The sequence below is a fragment of the Rhipicephalus microplus genome, chromosome X (assembly GCF_043290135.1).
Source record: "Rhipicephalus microplus isolate Deutch F79 chromosome X, USDA_Rmic, whole genome shotgun sequence".
Classification (NCBI taxonomy): Eukaryota; Metazoa; Arthropoda; class Arachnida; order Ixodida; family Ixodidae; genus Rhipicephalus; species Rhipicephalus microplus.
The window spans coordinates 408,350,591-408,367,618 of NC_134710.1; the positions used below are offsets into that span (position 1 = coordinate 408,350,591).

Here is a 17,028-nt window from a genome sequence, read left to right on the forward strand (position 1 = left end):
GGTCAGACGTTGGCGAGTGCGTAGAACAAAGGCTCTCGCTGCGCAAGCAAGCGTTTGGTGCGTAGCAACATCACGGACCCGAGCTAACAGAAGGGTTGCGACCAGTGACGTAGCCAGAAATATTTTTTCAGGGGGGGGGGGGGGGGGGGTTCACACCAACCCGACAGGAGAGGGGGCACAGACATCAGTTTTCTTGTGACGTGACTATCGGCCTATCGGCGGTCGTTTAAGGAGATTGTGTACATGTACATCAAAGTCATGAAATTCCCCCCCCCCCCCCCGCCCATTCCTGCCCATGCGTATGCTTATGAAGATATATAGTAAGTAAATGTAAAGTAACTGCAGTAAAATACGGTACATGACAGGTACAGTAGCCGTTTAGAGCAAAGGCCTCTCGTCGCATCATTGAATGAACTAGTCTTCGAAAACGAACAATTGTGATGACCCGTCTGATCGAGGAAGATATTTGTTAGTCGTTAATCTCGGTTAGGTGTAGATGGCGTTGTCCTCGTCGGGTCGAAGTGCGTTTCGCAAGTCAAGGACGGCTCCGCTTACAACGTGGAATGCGCAGCATGTTTTTGTACATTCATAATTGCCTTTTGGGTTTGCTTAATTTACTTAGTGAATTTGTAGTGTCGATGTTTGTGACTGCATGCCTATGGGCATGATTTCTGTGTTAAGCTCCTTATGTCAAGCAGGCCCGGTCACTGTAATAGCTTTTAGTCCCCATTTTTCACTTTACCGCGTGCATCCTAGCATGCTTTGAATCCGCAATAACCTTTTTTGTAAGTTATGCTTCTTGTTGGCAACACGATTTTGCATGCGTTACTTTTCAGACAGACTTTCTCGCAACCTTGGTTGACAATACAGTTGCACTGTGACTTTTGATAGCAACAAAACACTTGAATCGTAGTAGTTTTATTGTACAATCTGTGAGGGCAAGGTAATCGTTGTTCATAAATGTTCACTTGGTTTCAATCAAAAATGGACCTGGGACCAGACTATGCCTACTGACGTTGAAATAGCTTGTTTGCTGCCTATATTCGCTAGAAAACTTAAATACGCACAAAAACGCGTAATATTCTCCTTTTTTTTTTTTGTAGCTTTCGTCACTCTGCTCTCTAAAACGATAACATTGCGGCAAGGTGTCTTTCGTTGTTCGCAAGCATGCAGCCGTCATCTCCTCATACGTCGACAGATTCAGAACTGTACAGAATATTCCACCGCGCAACATAGATATGCCATGTATACACCATTTTAACTAGTGCGTACATTCATGTTTCCAGCAATTACGCCGGCGCGAAAAGGAGCAGGCCCGTACCACACAAAATCTCCAGTTATCGGTTCGCTAGTGATGAAGGAATGAACTAGAGTCCTGTTGAGAGCCTTGTGCACCATAATCAATATATCAGAGCGCGTGCACTCCGACGAGAACAGCCAGCGCATGCAACAGCAGTTAACTTATAAGCTGTACTGTGCACCGTCCACACCTATCGGTTGTCTGTTTCGGGCATTCTGAGGCGAGTCACTGAAATTTCACTGCTGGCGTCAATTCCTTCGAGTTCATTCACATTTGTGGTATGGGATCCCAGCGCAACAGAAACTACCAGCCTTCCATAGAGGCGCAAGCCCCGCCGCGGTGGTCTAAGGTACTCGGCTGCTGACCTGCAGGTAGCGGGATCGAATCCCGGCTGCGGCGGCTGCATTTCCGATGGAGGCGGAAATGTTGTAGGCCTGTGTGCTCAGATTTGGGTGCACGTTAAAGAACCCCAGGTGGTCGAAATTTCCGGAGCCCTCCACTACGGCGTCTCTCATTTTCATATGGTGGTTTTGGAACGTTAAACTGTAGAAGCGCAATAACAAAAGCTAGACGTTTCGCGCGCAGAGCTGATACTGGGCGAGCGCGTCCTTACCGGCGCCTGAATGAAAGCGGGGGAAATGTATACCTGCGAATATTTCCGCCAGGGGAGAAACGAGCGTTAATGTTTAAGGCGGAACTTAACAGGCGACATGAATTGTCGCTAAAGTTATGTCTCGCATTCAGTGTCACTGCCCGAACTTTGCCGAGTGCGCTGCTTCCTAGAATGATAAGTCACCCCTTTGAAATACGCTGCCTACACGTATTGCTGGGCGATTCGTATTCTACGTGTGCCAATCAGTGCCCTTATATGAGGCTCGGTGGACGCGCCGGAACGCCGTAAGGTTACACTTGATTATTATTTCTCGAAAGGCGAAGCTGCTCCAAGCGTATACATAGACAACTGGCGAAAAAGCTCCAGCAGCCGAAGAAGTGCATAGTTTCCAGCTGTATAGGTCTGCACTGCTTAAATACGACTCGGTCGCCGAAAGAACTGAAAACCAATCGGATCACGATTCATGCACGGAAACCACGATTCCTGACAACGACATTGCTTTTCACGTGTTTAACGGGCCAAGACACGAGGAGTCCATGACGACGAGACTAGTACGACGTTTGCTAATGACGCCATATAAACCAGGCGCTAACCACAGCCTTCCCTCAGATAGTAAGCGCAAACCTCGCAGGCAAGAAATGTTTTCCTGATTTGTGTATTCAAACTATCAGGAGGGAGTTCCCTGCAAAACATGTGTGCTTTTTGGAAGACGAAATTCATCCAAGGGCACTCAGTAAGTTCTTCGTGCTTTGGTCCGCTCTCCGTTCACACGTTGGAAGAACGCGCTCGAAAATTTCAGAAGCCACATCGAGTGTGGCTATCACAAGACCACTGCTTCATGAGTGACGAAATTTAGCTAAAAAGTCAATCGCTAAAAAGATGAAGTCATCAGCGCAAGCCCAAAATGAACTAAACAGAAAAAAATGATCTCATTCGTAAACACTGATCTTCTGTGGGTGACAAGGGGATTATGAGAGACGATTATGACGACTATACAATACGATAATTAGAGATGCTGCAGTGGAGTGCTCCGGAAGTTTTACCCCCTTGGATCGGTAACATGCACCTAAATCAAAGTGAATGGGCCTCAAGCATTTTCGCCTACATCAAAAATACGACAAAGATTCGATTCAGTGACCTGCAGGTCAGCAACGAAGCACAATAACTACTGTACCAACGTGACGGGTAGTAAAAAAGAAGGTCTTGGTAAAATCATTATGTGCTACTTTTCTTCCAGCTGCAGGTGCGCAAGTTCAACTGATTGAGATATATTGCTCAAAATCACTTTCACACCATGGCAGAGTGATTCGGTTCTCTCCCGTTGCCTATACTCATTGCTTTTCGGTGGCACCTTTCACTTACATACGTGGTTCGCGGACAAGAAATGTGTGAACGGCAATGCAACGACACATGTTTGCTTGTAACGATCCCCGCAACTTTGGGTAACATATGTGGCATATAATATGTTCGTGTCGATTTAAAAAAGATAATCAACAATATCCCGCTAAGTCATGTGTCTTTTTACTGCGTGAGTCATCGCTTGCACAGTTTCATTTCTAATAAAAATAATGGTTGTTATGTATATTGTTCTTAATTTTACATAATAACATGTCCACCCATATTTCTTCATTCTGTTCATTTCTTGTGCGTTATGCCGCTAGTTGCAGAAATCACTCGGCGTGCCCTTCTAGACATGTAAGTGTGAAGGGACGAACAGATGACGCGAATCAATGTAAATATAGTTTTAATTTGTAGTATATTTTTGCAGCTTTATATTCCTTATTCTTGCGCTGTCAGCCACACTGCAGAACAATAATACTTGTGCTCGCTACAGCTGACCATACTGCATTTCTCATTATGCTCCTGTAGGTTTATGACAACCAACATTTTATTTATTAGCTTACATAAAAACAGCTTAGATAAAATATATTTTTAATTATGTCGTTAATTAACATAAACACAGTATCTATTTATTATCAGAAACTGAAGCGTTCACCTCAGTACTGTATTGCAGGCCATAGACTGTATTTTAACTCTGCCCCTTGAGACTAAGAAAAGGTTCAATATTACCTGCCTTTTGATGGTGCATTGGGGAAGATACTATTCCATAAAGAAAGCAATACTACCCTATTTTTGACTTTATATACAGCAGTATCACTAAAACAAGTGACAAGAAGTTGTTTGAGAGACACCATTCACTGCGGAAAAGCCCCCGACGGAACCTCGCACTGACGTGCTATGCAGTAAAAGTGAAGCAAAGGCAGGCTTTCTACTACCGTGTGACTGTTCAGTTGGAAACGTTTTTCTCCTTTATAACAAAATATACTCCTTCGAAACTTGATCCTTATTTAACCGACAAAGTATACTGTGCAACATTATAAAAGCCATGTTTTTACTTGGACCACTGCATTGCGGAAATTAAGCCGCAATATGAGTCAAAATGCTGTTTTTCCCAACTTGGCCACTTGGCAATATTTTTTGCAATTATTTTGGCAATATTTTTGCTTGATTTGCTCCCAAAGTATTTTAATCATTTGACATAGAAACATATATGGCGGAAAATGTAAATATGTTGGCGTCGAAATTCTGTCCTTTTTATAAAAAAAAACCGCTAAACATGCAGCGTATTGCAATTTCTCACCCAAGCTAAAAAGAAAGACAATAAAACAAAAAGAATAAAGTATCATCGTAGCGAAAGAGTTGCGCCTTGATATTGGCGAAAATTATTGTTTCGTATTAATTTCTCAGACCAGTAGTATTATATGAATTATTTAACATGAAACAGTTTCAATTGGGTGCCCAAGCCACAAAGTACGAAGCACCCTCTAGACAACTTAAAAACTTTTTGTGAATTATGACGCCTCAATGACTACTTCTCACATTCACGCGCACCTCCACGATTATTTTTCCTGCATGATCGGAGATGGTCGAAAATTGACCTAGTACACTTTATATGGCTTAACCCTATATAAGAGGTGCCCCGGTTTATTTAGCCAAAGTTTTAAAATATGCTGACACACGCAATGATGACGCGATCAAATGCATGTTTCTGACTGTTGCCTGGAGTGAGTCAGCTGTACTATTCTTTGTGCTCTGATTCATTGCCTAACTAGGTCACTTTTAATAAATGCGAAAAATACCACGTGACAAGCTCGCTCGCGGGCCATTGCGCACAATGACTCCAGTATTCCCTAAGGTCCGCGTACGAACGACCACAGCATTTGCCCGATTGTGCCGACTCAACAGGGCCGAAACGATGGAGCAGCTCTGCACAGATTTCTATAGCATCCGACCCAACCGGGATGATATCAACAGATGCAATAATGGCCCAGAGAATTTGATATTCCACTGGTAACTACAGGGGAAGTAAATAAAAAGCCCTGAAGGGAATGCGAAAGGGGAAAGCCGCAGTTGAGGATATGGTGAAATCAGAACTCATGAAAGGTGGTGGAGAGATTGTGTTAGAAAAACTAACCACCTGCATACAAAGAGTCTTTTGACGGGCTCGTGTCTTTCGTGTCCTTCTTGTCTCTGTGTCGTCGTTTTGTTGTCGCGCTATAACTATCGAGGGTACCAGAATTTCGGAAGAATGCCAGTATTATCTTAATGCATAAGAAAGAGGACGCCAAATACTTGAAATATTACCGGCCGATCAGCTACCTATTCGTTGTCTAGAAGCTGTTTACAAAAATATTACCTAATAGAATACAGACAAAATTAGAGTTCAATGAACTAAAGGAGCACGCGAGATAACGTCCAGGCCACTCAGCAATGAACCACAATCATATTATCAATCTGGTGTTAAAAAAGTATGCGGAATACGAACAACCCCTATATAGATTACGATGCCTTCATAGATTACGAGGAGGCATCTGATTCGGTGGAGGTATCATCAATTACGCAAGCAGTTTGGAATCAGGGCATCGGTGAAGACTATATAAACATACTGGGAGAACTCTACATCGGATCCACAGCCACTATATAACCGTTCGTAAAGAAGCGACAGAATCCCAAAAAAGAAGGGTGCTAGGCAGAAAGACAAGATTTGACCAGTGATATTCACCACGTGTTTACAGGAGGTTCTCAGGGCCTTAGATGGGGAAGAGTTAAAGATAGGAGTTAATAGGGAATATCTTATAGTAACCTGCGTATTCGCTGATGGCAATGTATTGATGAGTAACCCAGGGGACGAATCACCACTCATGATCACTGAACTCGACACAGAAAGCAGTAGAGTAGGTCTGAAAATAATATGCATAAAACTAAAGCAATGTACAACAGTGTCGGCAGAGACAATCGCGTTGCAATTGGTGGTGATGCACTGGACGCGGTAAAGACATATGCCTACTTAGGATAACTATAGCAACCACGGAGCCAAACCACGAGCGTGAAATAACTGGAATATTCAGCAAGCATTCTGAAACTATGACTGGTAGTCTACCACTAACCCTCAATAGGAAGGTGTATAACAACTGAATCTCATCGGTACTTATCTACGGGGCATAAACCTGGAGGCTTAGAAAGATGGTTTAATTTAAACTGATGACGATGCTGCGAGCAATGGATAGGAAAATGTTAAGTGTAGCCTTAAGAGACAGGAGGAGAGCAGAGTGGGTCAGGAACAAACAGGGGTAAAGTATATTATAGTTGAAATATAAAAGAAATATGCATGGGCCGAGCACGGGGGCAGGATAACCACTGCTCATTGACGGTAACTGACTGGATTCCAAGAGAAGTCAATTGAGTGAGAGGGAGGCTGAAAATTAGGTAAGTAGAGGAGATTGAGAAGTTTGCTGCTGTAACGTGACAGGCCAACGCCCTGGATCGGGTTGACTGGCAGAACATGGGAGAGGCCTTTGCCCTGCATTCAGTATGTCTGTGGCTGTTGAAATACTTATACACATAGGCGGCAGTTGTGATTATTTATTATTACAACTCCACTTTATTAGTGGCAGTTGTGATGTAAATGTGAGCAAACGGAAATGAACGAAAAGATAATTTGCGGCTCGCAGGGGCCAAACCGACGTCCTCCGAGTGATGCGCCTGATGGTCTACCAATAGACCCTTTTTCAGCAATCCCAGAGCCCCCCGCAGGCGCGCGAAGCACTTTGGGAGAAGTTTGTACGTCGAAACCGCTCAAGCGCGCTGGGTGTTTTCAGTTGCCCGCTGCTGGTTGGCGCCATGGGAGCGCCAAAAAAAAATGAAGGGCATCCCCACATGTTGGCTATTATTCCATCCAAAATACTATACATGTTAAAACACACCTGCATGTATATCTATATACGCATGAAATACGAAAGGAATGGTGCAGTCAGTGTCGCTATAGCCAAGCAGACGTGTACAGGATGTAGCAGTTAAGTGGCATGCGAAGAAATGATGACGTGCCGATACATGCAGTAAAAACGTGCCATCGTGAGCAATGGAAGCTGGAACATTGAATTCATATTTATTGAATGATTACTTTTTACTAAGTCGATCTATTCATTGTCCGTGATGGGGTGTAGCCAAACTGCACAGATGGTTTACAGTATTCAAGTACAGATAATATCATTTTGTTTCAGAAGTCACGTGCTTTACAAAGAAGTGAGCACATTCTAAACACGTTTAAACAAGAAGGAACGAGACTAGAATTCATTTGTGAGGTTCTTTGATCTGATAATTTGCAGTTTTTTGGTACATGATTTAAATTTTCACTGTGGGTTCACCGAAAGTGGTGCCCCGCCGCGGTGGTCTAGTGGCTAAGGTACTCGGCTGCTGACCCGCAGGTCGCGGGATCAAATCCCTGCTGCGGCGGCTGCATTTTCGATGGAAGCGAAAATGCTGCAGGCCCGTGTGCTTCGATTTGGGCGCACGTTAAAGAACCCCAGGTGGCCGAAATTTCCGGAGCCTTCCACTACGACGTCTCTGATAATCATATGGTGGTTTTGGGCCGTTAAACCCCACATATCAATCATATCAATCACCGAAAGCTGTGTTATAATTTTGCGTCGGCGCATTAGTCAAATATTGTTAAATGAGGAATTGTGATGTCATGCTACACACGGCATCGGGGAAAAAAGAACTTGCTCACATAAGATGGGTAGTAGTTTTCAGCTGCACATCGATCACCCCGAAGGCCGGGATCCTGCATATTGTTGCATTGGTTTGCGAAAATTGGTTCACATGGCAAAGAAAGATAAATATTGAAGTACTTCACCCATGTATGATGAAGGGGGCGGGGGGGGGGGGGGTCGGCCGCATTTGCAGAACAAATGCACAAATAGATTAGGCGCATTTTTTCTCTTGTGCTCAAGAGACTGCAAGGGTCGGCATTGAGGTCTACTGCCGTGCAACAGTGGAAACGGGGCTCAGCTGCTGACCTCAACTATAATTTGAAACATTGGAATGCCAAATATCATTTTTATTACTAGTCTGCTGCAACCAAACAAAAATTCGATCAGAGTCATGCCAGTTGCTTTGTCAGTTGTGGTGTAGCAGGTAAGCACAAATTTCTCTCTCTTTTTTTTAAGTCCACAACGGCTACGCTGATCGATGTGTTAACACGCGCACCAGCGAGCATCAGTTCATCTAAGAGAGTCGTCTTATCTCGCCACGCTATGTTCGTCATGCGAATGTGATTCAGTCTTCGAAACCACAGCAGTTTTGAACCATCAACCTAAATAGACAAATTGAGAAATTGCGGAAGCATATATCATGTCACAAATAGCGCCGCACTTTGTGCAAGTTGACCTTCGCAGTTGTTACAAGACAAGTGATTCGACTGTATTAATCGATTCTAAACAGGCCATTGTTTGACTTTTTGTGCCTCTTCATAACAAACACGCTACACCCCCATATTTAAGATTTTTTTCACGTGTGTAACTTTGAGTTGTAAGGGAGCACTAGATGATGCGTGTATATCCGGGCTTTCATGTCCTACTTTTTTTTTTTCTGTCGCCACCCTCAACAAACACACATACGCAAACCAAACACGTGTATGGTCTTGGCGATGCTGTCTCCTCCGGTGAATCTTGCTTCCAGCGAGCGGGGTGAAACGTGTGGCAGCTTGGTCGAACCACGATCGTGGTCTATAGGTTCCTCCAAGGGGCCATACCTGGACATCTGGTACTGATTTGAGCATCGGCGGCTTATCAGTTAGAGACGCACAGCGTGGTGGTCCGACATCCGTAATCGGCGGAAGCTCGGCATTGTGGATTTTTCCGGGGCACGATAACGTTACGTGTCGCATCTCTGCACGGACCCGAAGGACAGCGGTGCTTGGTAGAGTGATTTCAGCCACGCAGCGCCCAGCACATGGAAACAGCAGGGCGTCTTGGCGCTGCTCTTATCTCCACAAAATGAGGAGACTGCCTTTCTTCCGTTCTGGCAGCCGCGGCAAAAGGGTGGCCCGCCAAACTCAACAACGGGGACCGTGGAACTCTCTTTTTCTGCCTGCAGGTGTCACGAAGCACATGACGCCAGTATCTGAGGCACCTCCCCCAAAGCCCCTGTTCGCTTTAAACCAGCTCCTAACTAGCTATAACCTAAATAGTTTTCGATTAACGTTTCTTTTAACCGAATACCACCTCTCCACAGTTTTGAATTAATTTTACGGTCCACGTCCGGATTTTTTTTTCATAGTGAAGTGTGGTGGTCTTGAGAGAAATGTTGCACCTTTCCCCTTTAAACTCAGTTTAATCGACCATGGTTCAGGGCTTCCTTTAGCCTTCAAAGTTATGTTTCATTGAATACCAATCTCCCCTTCTTGGGTACACTTGACAGCTTGCCTCCTGTAGCGTTCTGTTGCTAATAGAATGTGGATATCGTTGGGGGAAACTGTCTCCCTCCTTTAGCTGCTCCTCTGGTGTAGTGCTGTACATTTTGTTAGGTCATATTATTATTATACCATTGCACCATGGCGTTGAGCTGAGCATGAAGTCGCCGGTTGTAATTCAGTCATACTCAGATAGGAACACAATGCCTGCTACTGTATTGGGTGCGGCGGTTCATGACCTCTAAAGTCTTACAGATGGTTAGGATCATTCCGTATCGTTTCATAATGAAATCCTTCATAGTCAACTACGCCACTAGATGGATAGACATACTAGTTGGTATTGCAAGAAGAACAAGTTGGAGTGCAACAAGGAACAATATGAGACGAGGAAGGTGTGGGGAGTGCTTGTGGTGCGTGTATTATACCTTTTTCGTCCCGTGTCTTTCTATTGGTGCACTAAATTTTCTGTGCATCACCGAATGCTAAAATTTGGGAAATTCTAGCCCCTACTAAGTCATTTCTCTATCGTGGGTTCGGCCAATCACCCTGAAGTGTCTCGCGACTTGAACGATAAGTCAGTAATGTTCGCACATAAGAGCACTTCACCTCAGCACGTCTTATGAATGCCAGAAAATCCGGTCAACGCCGAAAGGCTGCTTTGGGACGTAAGGCTGAATGCTGGTTTGTAGTACATAGCTTTTGTACGAACGAGCTTCGAAAAAAAATTATTTTGTTAAGTGGTGTAAGGGGAGTGGTGCCCCCCGACTGTGATTACATGTAGAGTTGAAGGGATCAGAGAGTAAATGAATCTAGAATGTGACATAGGCTCTTTATTTTGGGTTCGACATAGGAAGCGAACGTTTAAATACAACCTCAGATAAACAGCCGCTCATGAAAGACAGGAAGGAGCTCTCTTCGTCGAGAGTACAATGACATTACAGGCTATAGTGCGGAGTTTATTTTAGACGCCAGACAGATCATACTGAAAATAGGAATACATGTACAGTCACCATAGCAAAAAATCAACAAGCAACTGTTGTGGCCAGTAGTATCTTACGCTAACATTTTCCTACAGTAACCGTATATCGTATTCGCTAGCAGTACCATCGACAAATTACCTAGGCTTTGTTACGATGCATATAGAGAGGTGAGACTCATGGCAGGCATAGACAACGTCTCCCGCAAAAGAACGATGCGTGATCGCTTTGGCCAAGACGATACGCTTTTTTTTTCTATTTACAGCATTGGTCGGCTTTGAAGTTGGCAAGTGCAGGTCCTGTCATTTATAGAGGCGCCGGCTTGCAAACCAACGCGAGCACAGCAGCGTGTAACGATAATTGTTAAAATATGAGTGTCTCAGCAAGAGGCGACAGAGAAGAAAAGGGCGGCTAAATGCGTTGCCCGTTCACGTATCAAAGAAAGAAAAACCTTGATCGTTGCTTAACACATTGCAATTAGGTGACCGCACGAGGACAGCTTTACGCAAGACTGATAAAAATGAAAAGATACAAAGCGGACCGTCAGTACCACTAAGTACTGCGCAGTAGAGTAGCCAGAACGTTAGCATAGCCTACAGTCATAAGGTGCCTCTCCATCGGCCTTGTCAACGGCACAAATATGATCTCTGGTATTAGATCGCGTTTCAGCAAATGTAGTTGAGAACGGCGTTCCTCTGTCTTTGTTACCCATCAGCGCAAGTACGCCACGTGCGGTGCCCCTGAGCTTGGCTGAGGGCAGAAAGATACTCGAATTTACAGTATTGCGCCGCGCACAGGCGCCACACCATCGCCGCGGTGGCAGAAGTCCCCGCGACTCGGCGCGGAAGCCCCACGCGGGCTGCCGCGCCGTAGTTCGGCCACACCATGTCTTCCGGCTCAGTGCTTGAGGCCTCCAAAGCTGAAGCCTCCTCCGTAGCCACCTCCGTATCCGCCGTGCCCGTAGTGTCCGCCGACGAGATGTGCGCCACTGTGGAGCTTGCTGACGTGGTGCACGGTCTTCACCAAAAATGAGGGCCCCGGCACGGTCTTGTGGTAGCCAAGGCCACTCTCGAAGCCGCCACCGTATCCACCGTAGCCTCCGAAGCCACCGAAGTGACCGGCCATGACGACGGCGACACAGGCGCACAGCAGAAGGGCGATCAGCTGTCAACACAAAAGACAAGTTGAACAAACAAATTTGCATTGCCAAGCATGGATACGTAGCAGAACAGTGCTGAAATGCCACGTCATTTCTTTATGCCAATTTTGCCATGTGCGCATACGCATCAGGGTCTCCGGCAGTCCAGTTTCCCGATGAGCAAATATGCTTTGTATGACACTTGTTTTTCTTTTATTTGGCAGTTAAATTGTAAAATGCGTGGGGCAGGCTTCGAATACATGGAGATAATTATATTGATTATGGCATAGATAATTTACTGAAGGTTAGTTAACGTTGGCCTGCGAGGAATTTTTCATTCTGACATGTTATGTTTTGCCTACTATACTCAAGGGACCATTTCACTGATAGTCGACCAGAGTCATATTATGCATACATCACATTTGCGTGTGTTACCTACATATCAGTTGACTGCGTGAGAATACAGTAAAGTTAGGATAGACGACATGGGCATTACGTTCATAAAGTTTTTTGCGTAGTTTTTTTTTGTGATCGAGACGCCCCCCCCCCCCCCCCCACCGGTGGCATCAGGTGCCATCGTGAAAACACACAGGCCCTATTCACTGAAGCACCTTTTTCACACTGCATTGTTTTTCTAGTAGGCGATTTGAGTTGAGAGACGTTGTTCGAGGGCTGCACTAAACCTTGATTGATACCTCAACTGACATGTAATATATTTTCAGTCTTTGCATAGTGTTTCCAACGAAATATTGGGCAATATAAGCCGAAGTCACAAAGATTTCGTTCATAAATATCACTTTTCATTGGCGGGTCGTATTCGCTACCAACATTCCTACGTTGCAATTGAATGACAGTTCCTTTTTCTAACGTGAGTACTTTGTAGCCCAAATACATCTTTGTGAATATGCGGGATGCTTAGGTACCTGGTCACGGGACACGAGAGTTCCTTACTAAACCACGTCATGAATAAAAAAAAATTCTTATGTCCCACGCAAAAATAATTTTGGGATAAAGACGAAAGCTAACACTAAGCTTCCATTTCTGCCCCGCCGCGGATGTATAGTGGCTAAGGTACTCGGCTGCTGACCCACAGGTCGCGGGATAGAATCCCTGCTGCAGCGGCTGCATTTTCGATGGAGGGAAAATGCTGTAGGCCCGTGTGCTCAGATTTAGGTGCACGCTAAAGAACCCCAGATGGTTGAAATTTCCAGAGCCCTCCACTACGGCGTTTCTCATAAATGTATGGTGGTTTCGGGACGTTAAACCCCACATATTATCAATCAATCAATCAATCAATCAATCAATCAATCAATCAATCAATCAATCAATCAACAAGCAAGCAAGCAAGCTTCTTTTTATCGATGTTCGCGTCGATACGTTACGGATTTCAAAAAGCATTCTCGTGTTGTACGCATGCCTGAAGGGTTCTAGACAATTAAGTGGAGGCTTCACGTCTCTCAAAACAAAACGTTATACAGCTAAACAGCCTACTAGTGGTCCACTAGACTCCACCAAAACCTATGACGTCACAGATTGCTGGTGCGGGAACTTCAGGAAGGCGTCGTCATCCGCCAATTGCTTTGGAATCTATTCGGAAAGCTTTGTGAACACTTTCATAAAAAAAAACAAAGGCTTTGGTGCTCTTTCGCAAGTGCATTTTTCTTTTACTGCGGAGTGCCTATTATCACAGTTAAATTTAACAGTTACATCTAAGAAGTAAAATTCCCTTGGTTACCTTTGAAAATCTTTGCCTTCGTGGTGAACACAATAGCGCGAAAGGGAACAAGTGGCGGAAATGAACAAGTGACGTTTCTCCCCGCCACCTCTTGCCCGCTGCGCATTTCGACAAAGAATATACACACTATATACCTATTTAATGTTTGTAAACAGTGGTATGCGCCGTCCACTATCAAAGGCACTTGTTGCAGCGTCACGGCGTGCAAACTCCGCCCAGCCCAAAGCTCGATACCACCCTCTATGATCCAGTGGCACAGCAGCTGAAAAGCTGCCTCGGAGCACAGTATACACCCGGGAGTCTACCGCGTGTACGCGTAACAAGTCTATAGCCTGGTCCTGCATCATGACTTAAATTCACGCCTGTTGGCTGCATCACGTGTACATTCTGACGGAAACGGGAAGGGCAGACAAAAATACTTTATGCGGAAGTACGTCCAACTTTCCACCACGTTTCGTACTGGACGTTCCCTATACCACTTTATAAGTAAAGAACAATAGAGTGTCTTCACTCTGCTTTACACACAGGCATATGGAGTTATCAGATGCACGATGCATCAGGAAATGCCAGAACGCTCGAAGACGGGGCTAAATGCGGGACAAGTGGTGATAATTACTCCCGCATTGAGTAATTGGCCCCACTTCCATCAAGATATTGCCGCGGATAGCATTTGGAGGACCAGTGTAATGATATATATTATTAGACCTCGTCTGGGGGGCTTGCTTCCGTTTGACATTTAAGGCGTGTAGAAAATTAGTGTAGAATTTTTTCCGCATCTGCATGAAATGATAACCCATTCAGCCTCTAAATTACAGAAGTTTTTGCTACGTGCGTGTAACGTCAGCGCAAGTAGTGGAACTCGTGATACTGCCGCTGAATGTGCCCCAAAACTCCACATACAGCAAAAACATGCAAGAAGAGACATATCAGAGATGCTATGTTTGCTTTGGATGTGCAGTGTATTTAACAATCACGGAGTGAGTAAAATGAGTCATACAGGGGAGCAAAAAACATTGCGATGAACCAGAAACAGTGTGGTTGTTAGACGTTTTACTGAGAGATAAGTGAAGAAAAAAAATGTCTTCTTTCGCTGCCGAATACAGTCTGCTACTATCAAAACTGGCCCTAAAATGTTGAACTCCCGTTCAGCGCCCATGCGATATTATAACGCGCGAAGCAGGAACCATGCACTTAGGCATGTAATATATACAAGTTGACACACTAGGAACGTAGATGTAAGAAGTATTACATAGCTTTTCCACACGATACGACCAGCAATTCAAAGGCCGGGTCCAAATAGGGCAGCATTTTTTATTGGCGCGGAATCGCTTAAGGCCTGTGTACATGGGTTTAGGTGTACATTGAAGAAACCCAGGTGGTGGATATTTCTGGAGACCTTCACTATATATGGCATCTCTCATAATCATATCATGCTTGCGCGTCGTTAAACCTGGACAATTGTATTATATGAATTTAAAGGGCCCCTGAACGAAAAGCGAATAATAAAAGGTCATTGAGTCTCGTTATGGGATTTTGAACCTGCCTGTTGTAAACAATGAAACCGTTCTCGAACAAACATGCCTCCTGGATTCTATAAGCACACGGCTGCATTTCGATGAGGCCAGTGAAATGCAATCGGGCGCGCTGCATACCCACAGATGTTTACTGACGTGATATTTATAGTACGACATGATTTTCCCCGGTATTTCGAATAATTTTGCTCACAATTAACCAAAAGATTACGTTTGCAGTATATTGCTTTGCACTATTCCAATTACTTCTGTATTGTAAAATAACGTGAACCTGAGTGTAATGTGAGAAAAAGTACGTGGATCGAATCGTTTGCACCCGCAAATGTGCGTACTGCCGAGACATCCTCACTGTCTGGAAGTTATGTTCCATATATAATACATAATCTGACATAACAGCACAGATTACTGTGATTCACTGACGCAATTAACTTCGGGCAGGTGCGTGGTGTATGCTGTGCTTGCGTATGGCGAACCTTTGAGTAATAAACCGAGACTTATGGCCAGCCCAACACATTATAATGTTAAGATTCCTAAGCGCAAATGTAGCATAATATGGAGGCTGGGTTCACGGGTGGTATTCCGTCCATGGCGTCCGCATTTCTGTGATAACGAAAGCCTACAGCACTCGTGTTTGTAGTTTTAGATCGAGGTGCACAACAAAGAATACCGTATCGTCAAAGACAATCCGGCGTGCCTCACAACCATACCGCTATTTAGGCAGTTAGAACTCCACAGTGCCGTTAATTTAACACAGCATGGCAACAGTGATGCTACAATAGCCAAGGAATCTTGGGTTACTAGACACGCTTTGAGACAATTTTATCAACAGATATCACTTCAACAAGTACAATCCAACGATATGAAAGCGAGGACACCGGACAGTGAGTCATCACCAGGGCGAGGTTGTATTGCGCCCAGCAAGGGCTAACCGATAAATGCATCTACAGGTGCACGCATGTAAATGAGCAGCCACACCTGTCGTGCTTGCTTCCACACGTGCAGTTGGCATGCGTGCTGCAAGCTAACTTCAGCACGTGTGGCAACAGGCCGATCAAAGTTGGCCGAACGCGTGACGCTTCACAGGGACAAGCGCCTTGACTGAACTTACCGAGGCGTTCATGGTGATTGTCGGTGTTTCGGTACGGACTAGCGCACTGCTGCAAAATAAAAGCACTTACACCGAGGACGGTCAGGCGATGAGTGCCCGAGCCGGCCGCCGGCTCCTTATATATGAGTTTCAGACGGGAAGCATTTTTCGACCAACGCGTCTCTCGTGCGACCGCAGTGGAAAGCGAGAGAGAGAGAGAGACGCACCAGGAAGGCGTGGTCATTTTGCGAAAGGGCACACGTTGTTGGATGCCGCATTCACTTTTTTTTTTCCCTTCCGACCCCTAAAAATGAGGCGATAACGCTTTGGGGTTCCGGTTGCCACGATTGTTGCGCACGTTTTTTTTTTTATTACTTGCGTCGGCAAGTGCGAGGCTTTGTGGGCGCTTTCAGCGGCGTTGGCTTCCACCTTTCCGCGTTCAGCGGCCGAGCGCAATTATCTCGGCTTTGGTACGCGTAATCGCAGGTACGTATAGTTATCGCGTTTCGCTTGCGCACTTTCCCGAGCCCCAAAGCAGCCCGGGCCGAGCCGACAGAGGCGCCCACCAAAACCTGTCCTCACAGTCAAATCGAACGGGGCGCGCTGCAGAAGACAGTGGCCTCCGTGTTTATAATTAGCGATCGCTATTTCTCAGTTCCTGTATTCCTCCTGCTCGCCGGTCAACTTGGCGTCGTAATCGATGGCAACATCATCATTTTGACGCTCGTCAAGTTCCTGAGTATGACCTGCATTGTAGACAATGACATAAATTTGTAGAGATCATTTAAACTTTTGGTCTAAGAGTCTGAAAATGGAACGGAGGATAATAGAGGATGAAACTGTGCTCCGTCAATGTTTACACGCCCGAAAATCTAGCCCCTATTTATGCAGTT

At 45.1% G+C, this 17,028-nt stretch overlaps 1 protein-coding gene across 1 annotated transcript; it reads right to left on the minus strand.

Moving 5' to 3' along the window:
- Positions 1–10,476: 10,476 nt before the first annotated feature.
- On the minus strand, positions 10,477–16,310 carry LOC119160970 (uncharacterized). The gene is made up of 2 exons (XM_037413265.2): positions 16,157–16,310; positions 10,477–11,807 (listed from the first exon to the last, which is right to left on the minus strand). Exons 1-2 carry the CDS (start codon positions 16,166–16,168, stop codon positions 11,541–11,543), a joined length of 279 nt encoding a protein of 92 aa, XP_037269162.1. The 5' UTR covers positions 16,169–16,310; the 3' UTR covers positions 10,477–11,540.
- Positions 16,311–17,028: the final 718 nt, after the last annotated feature.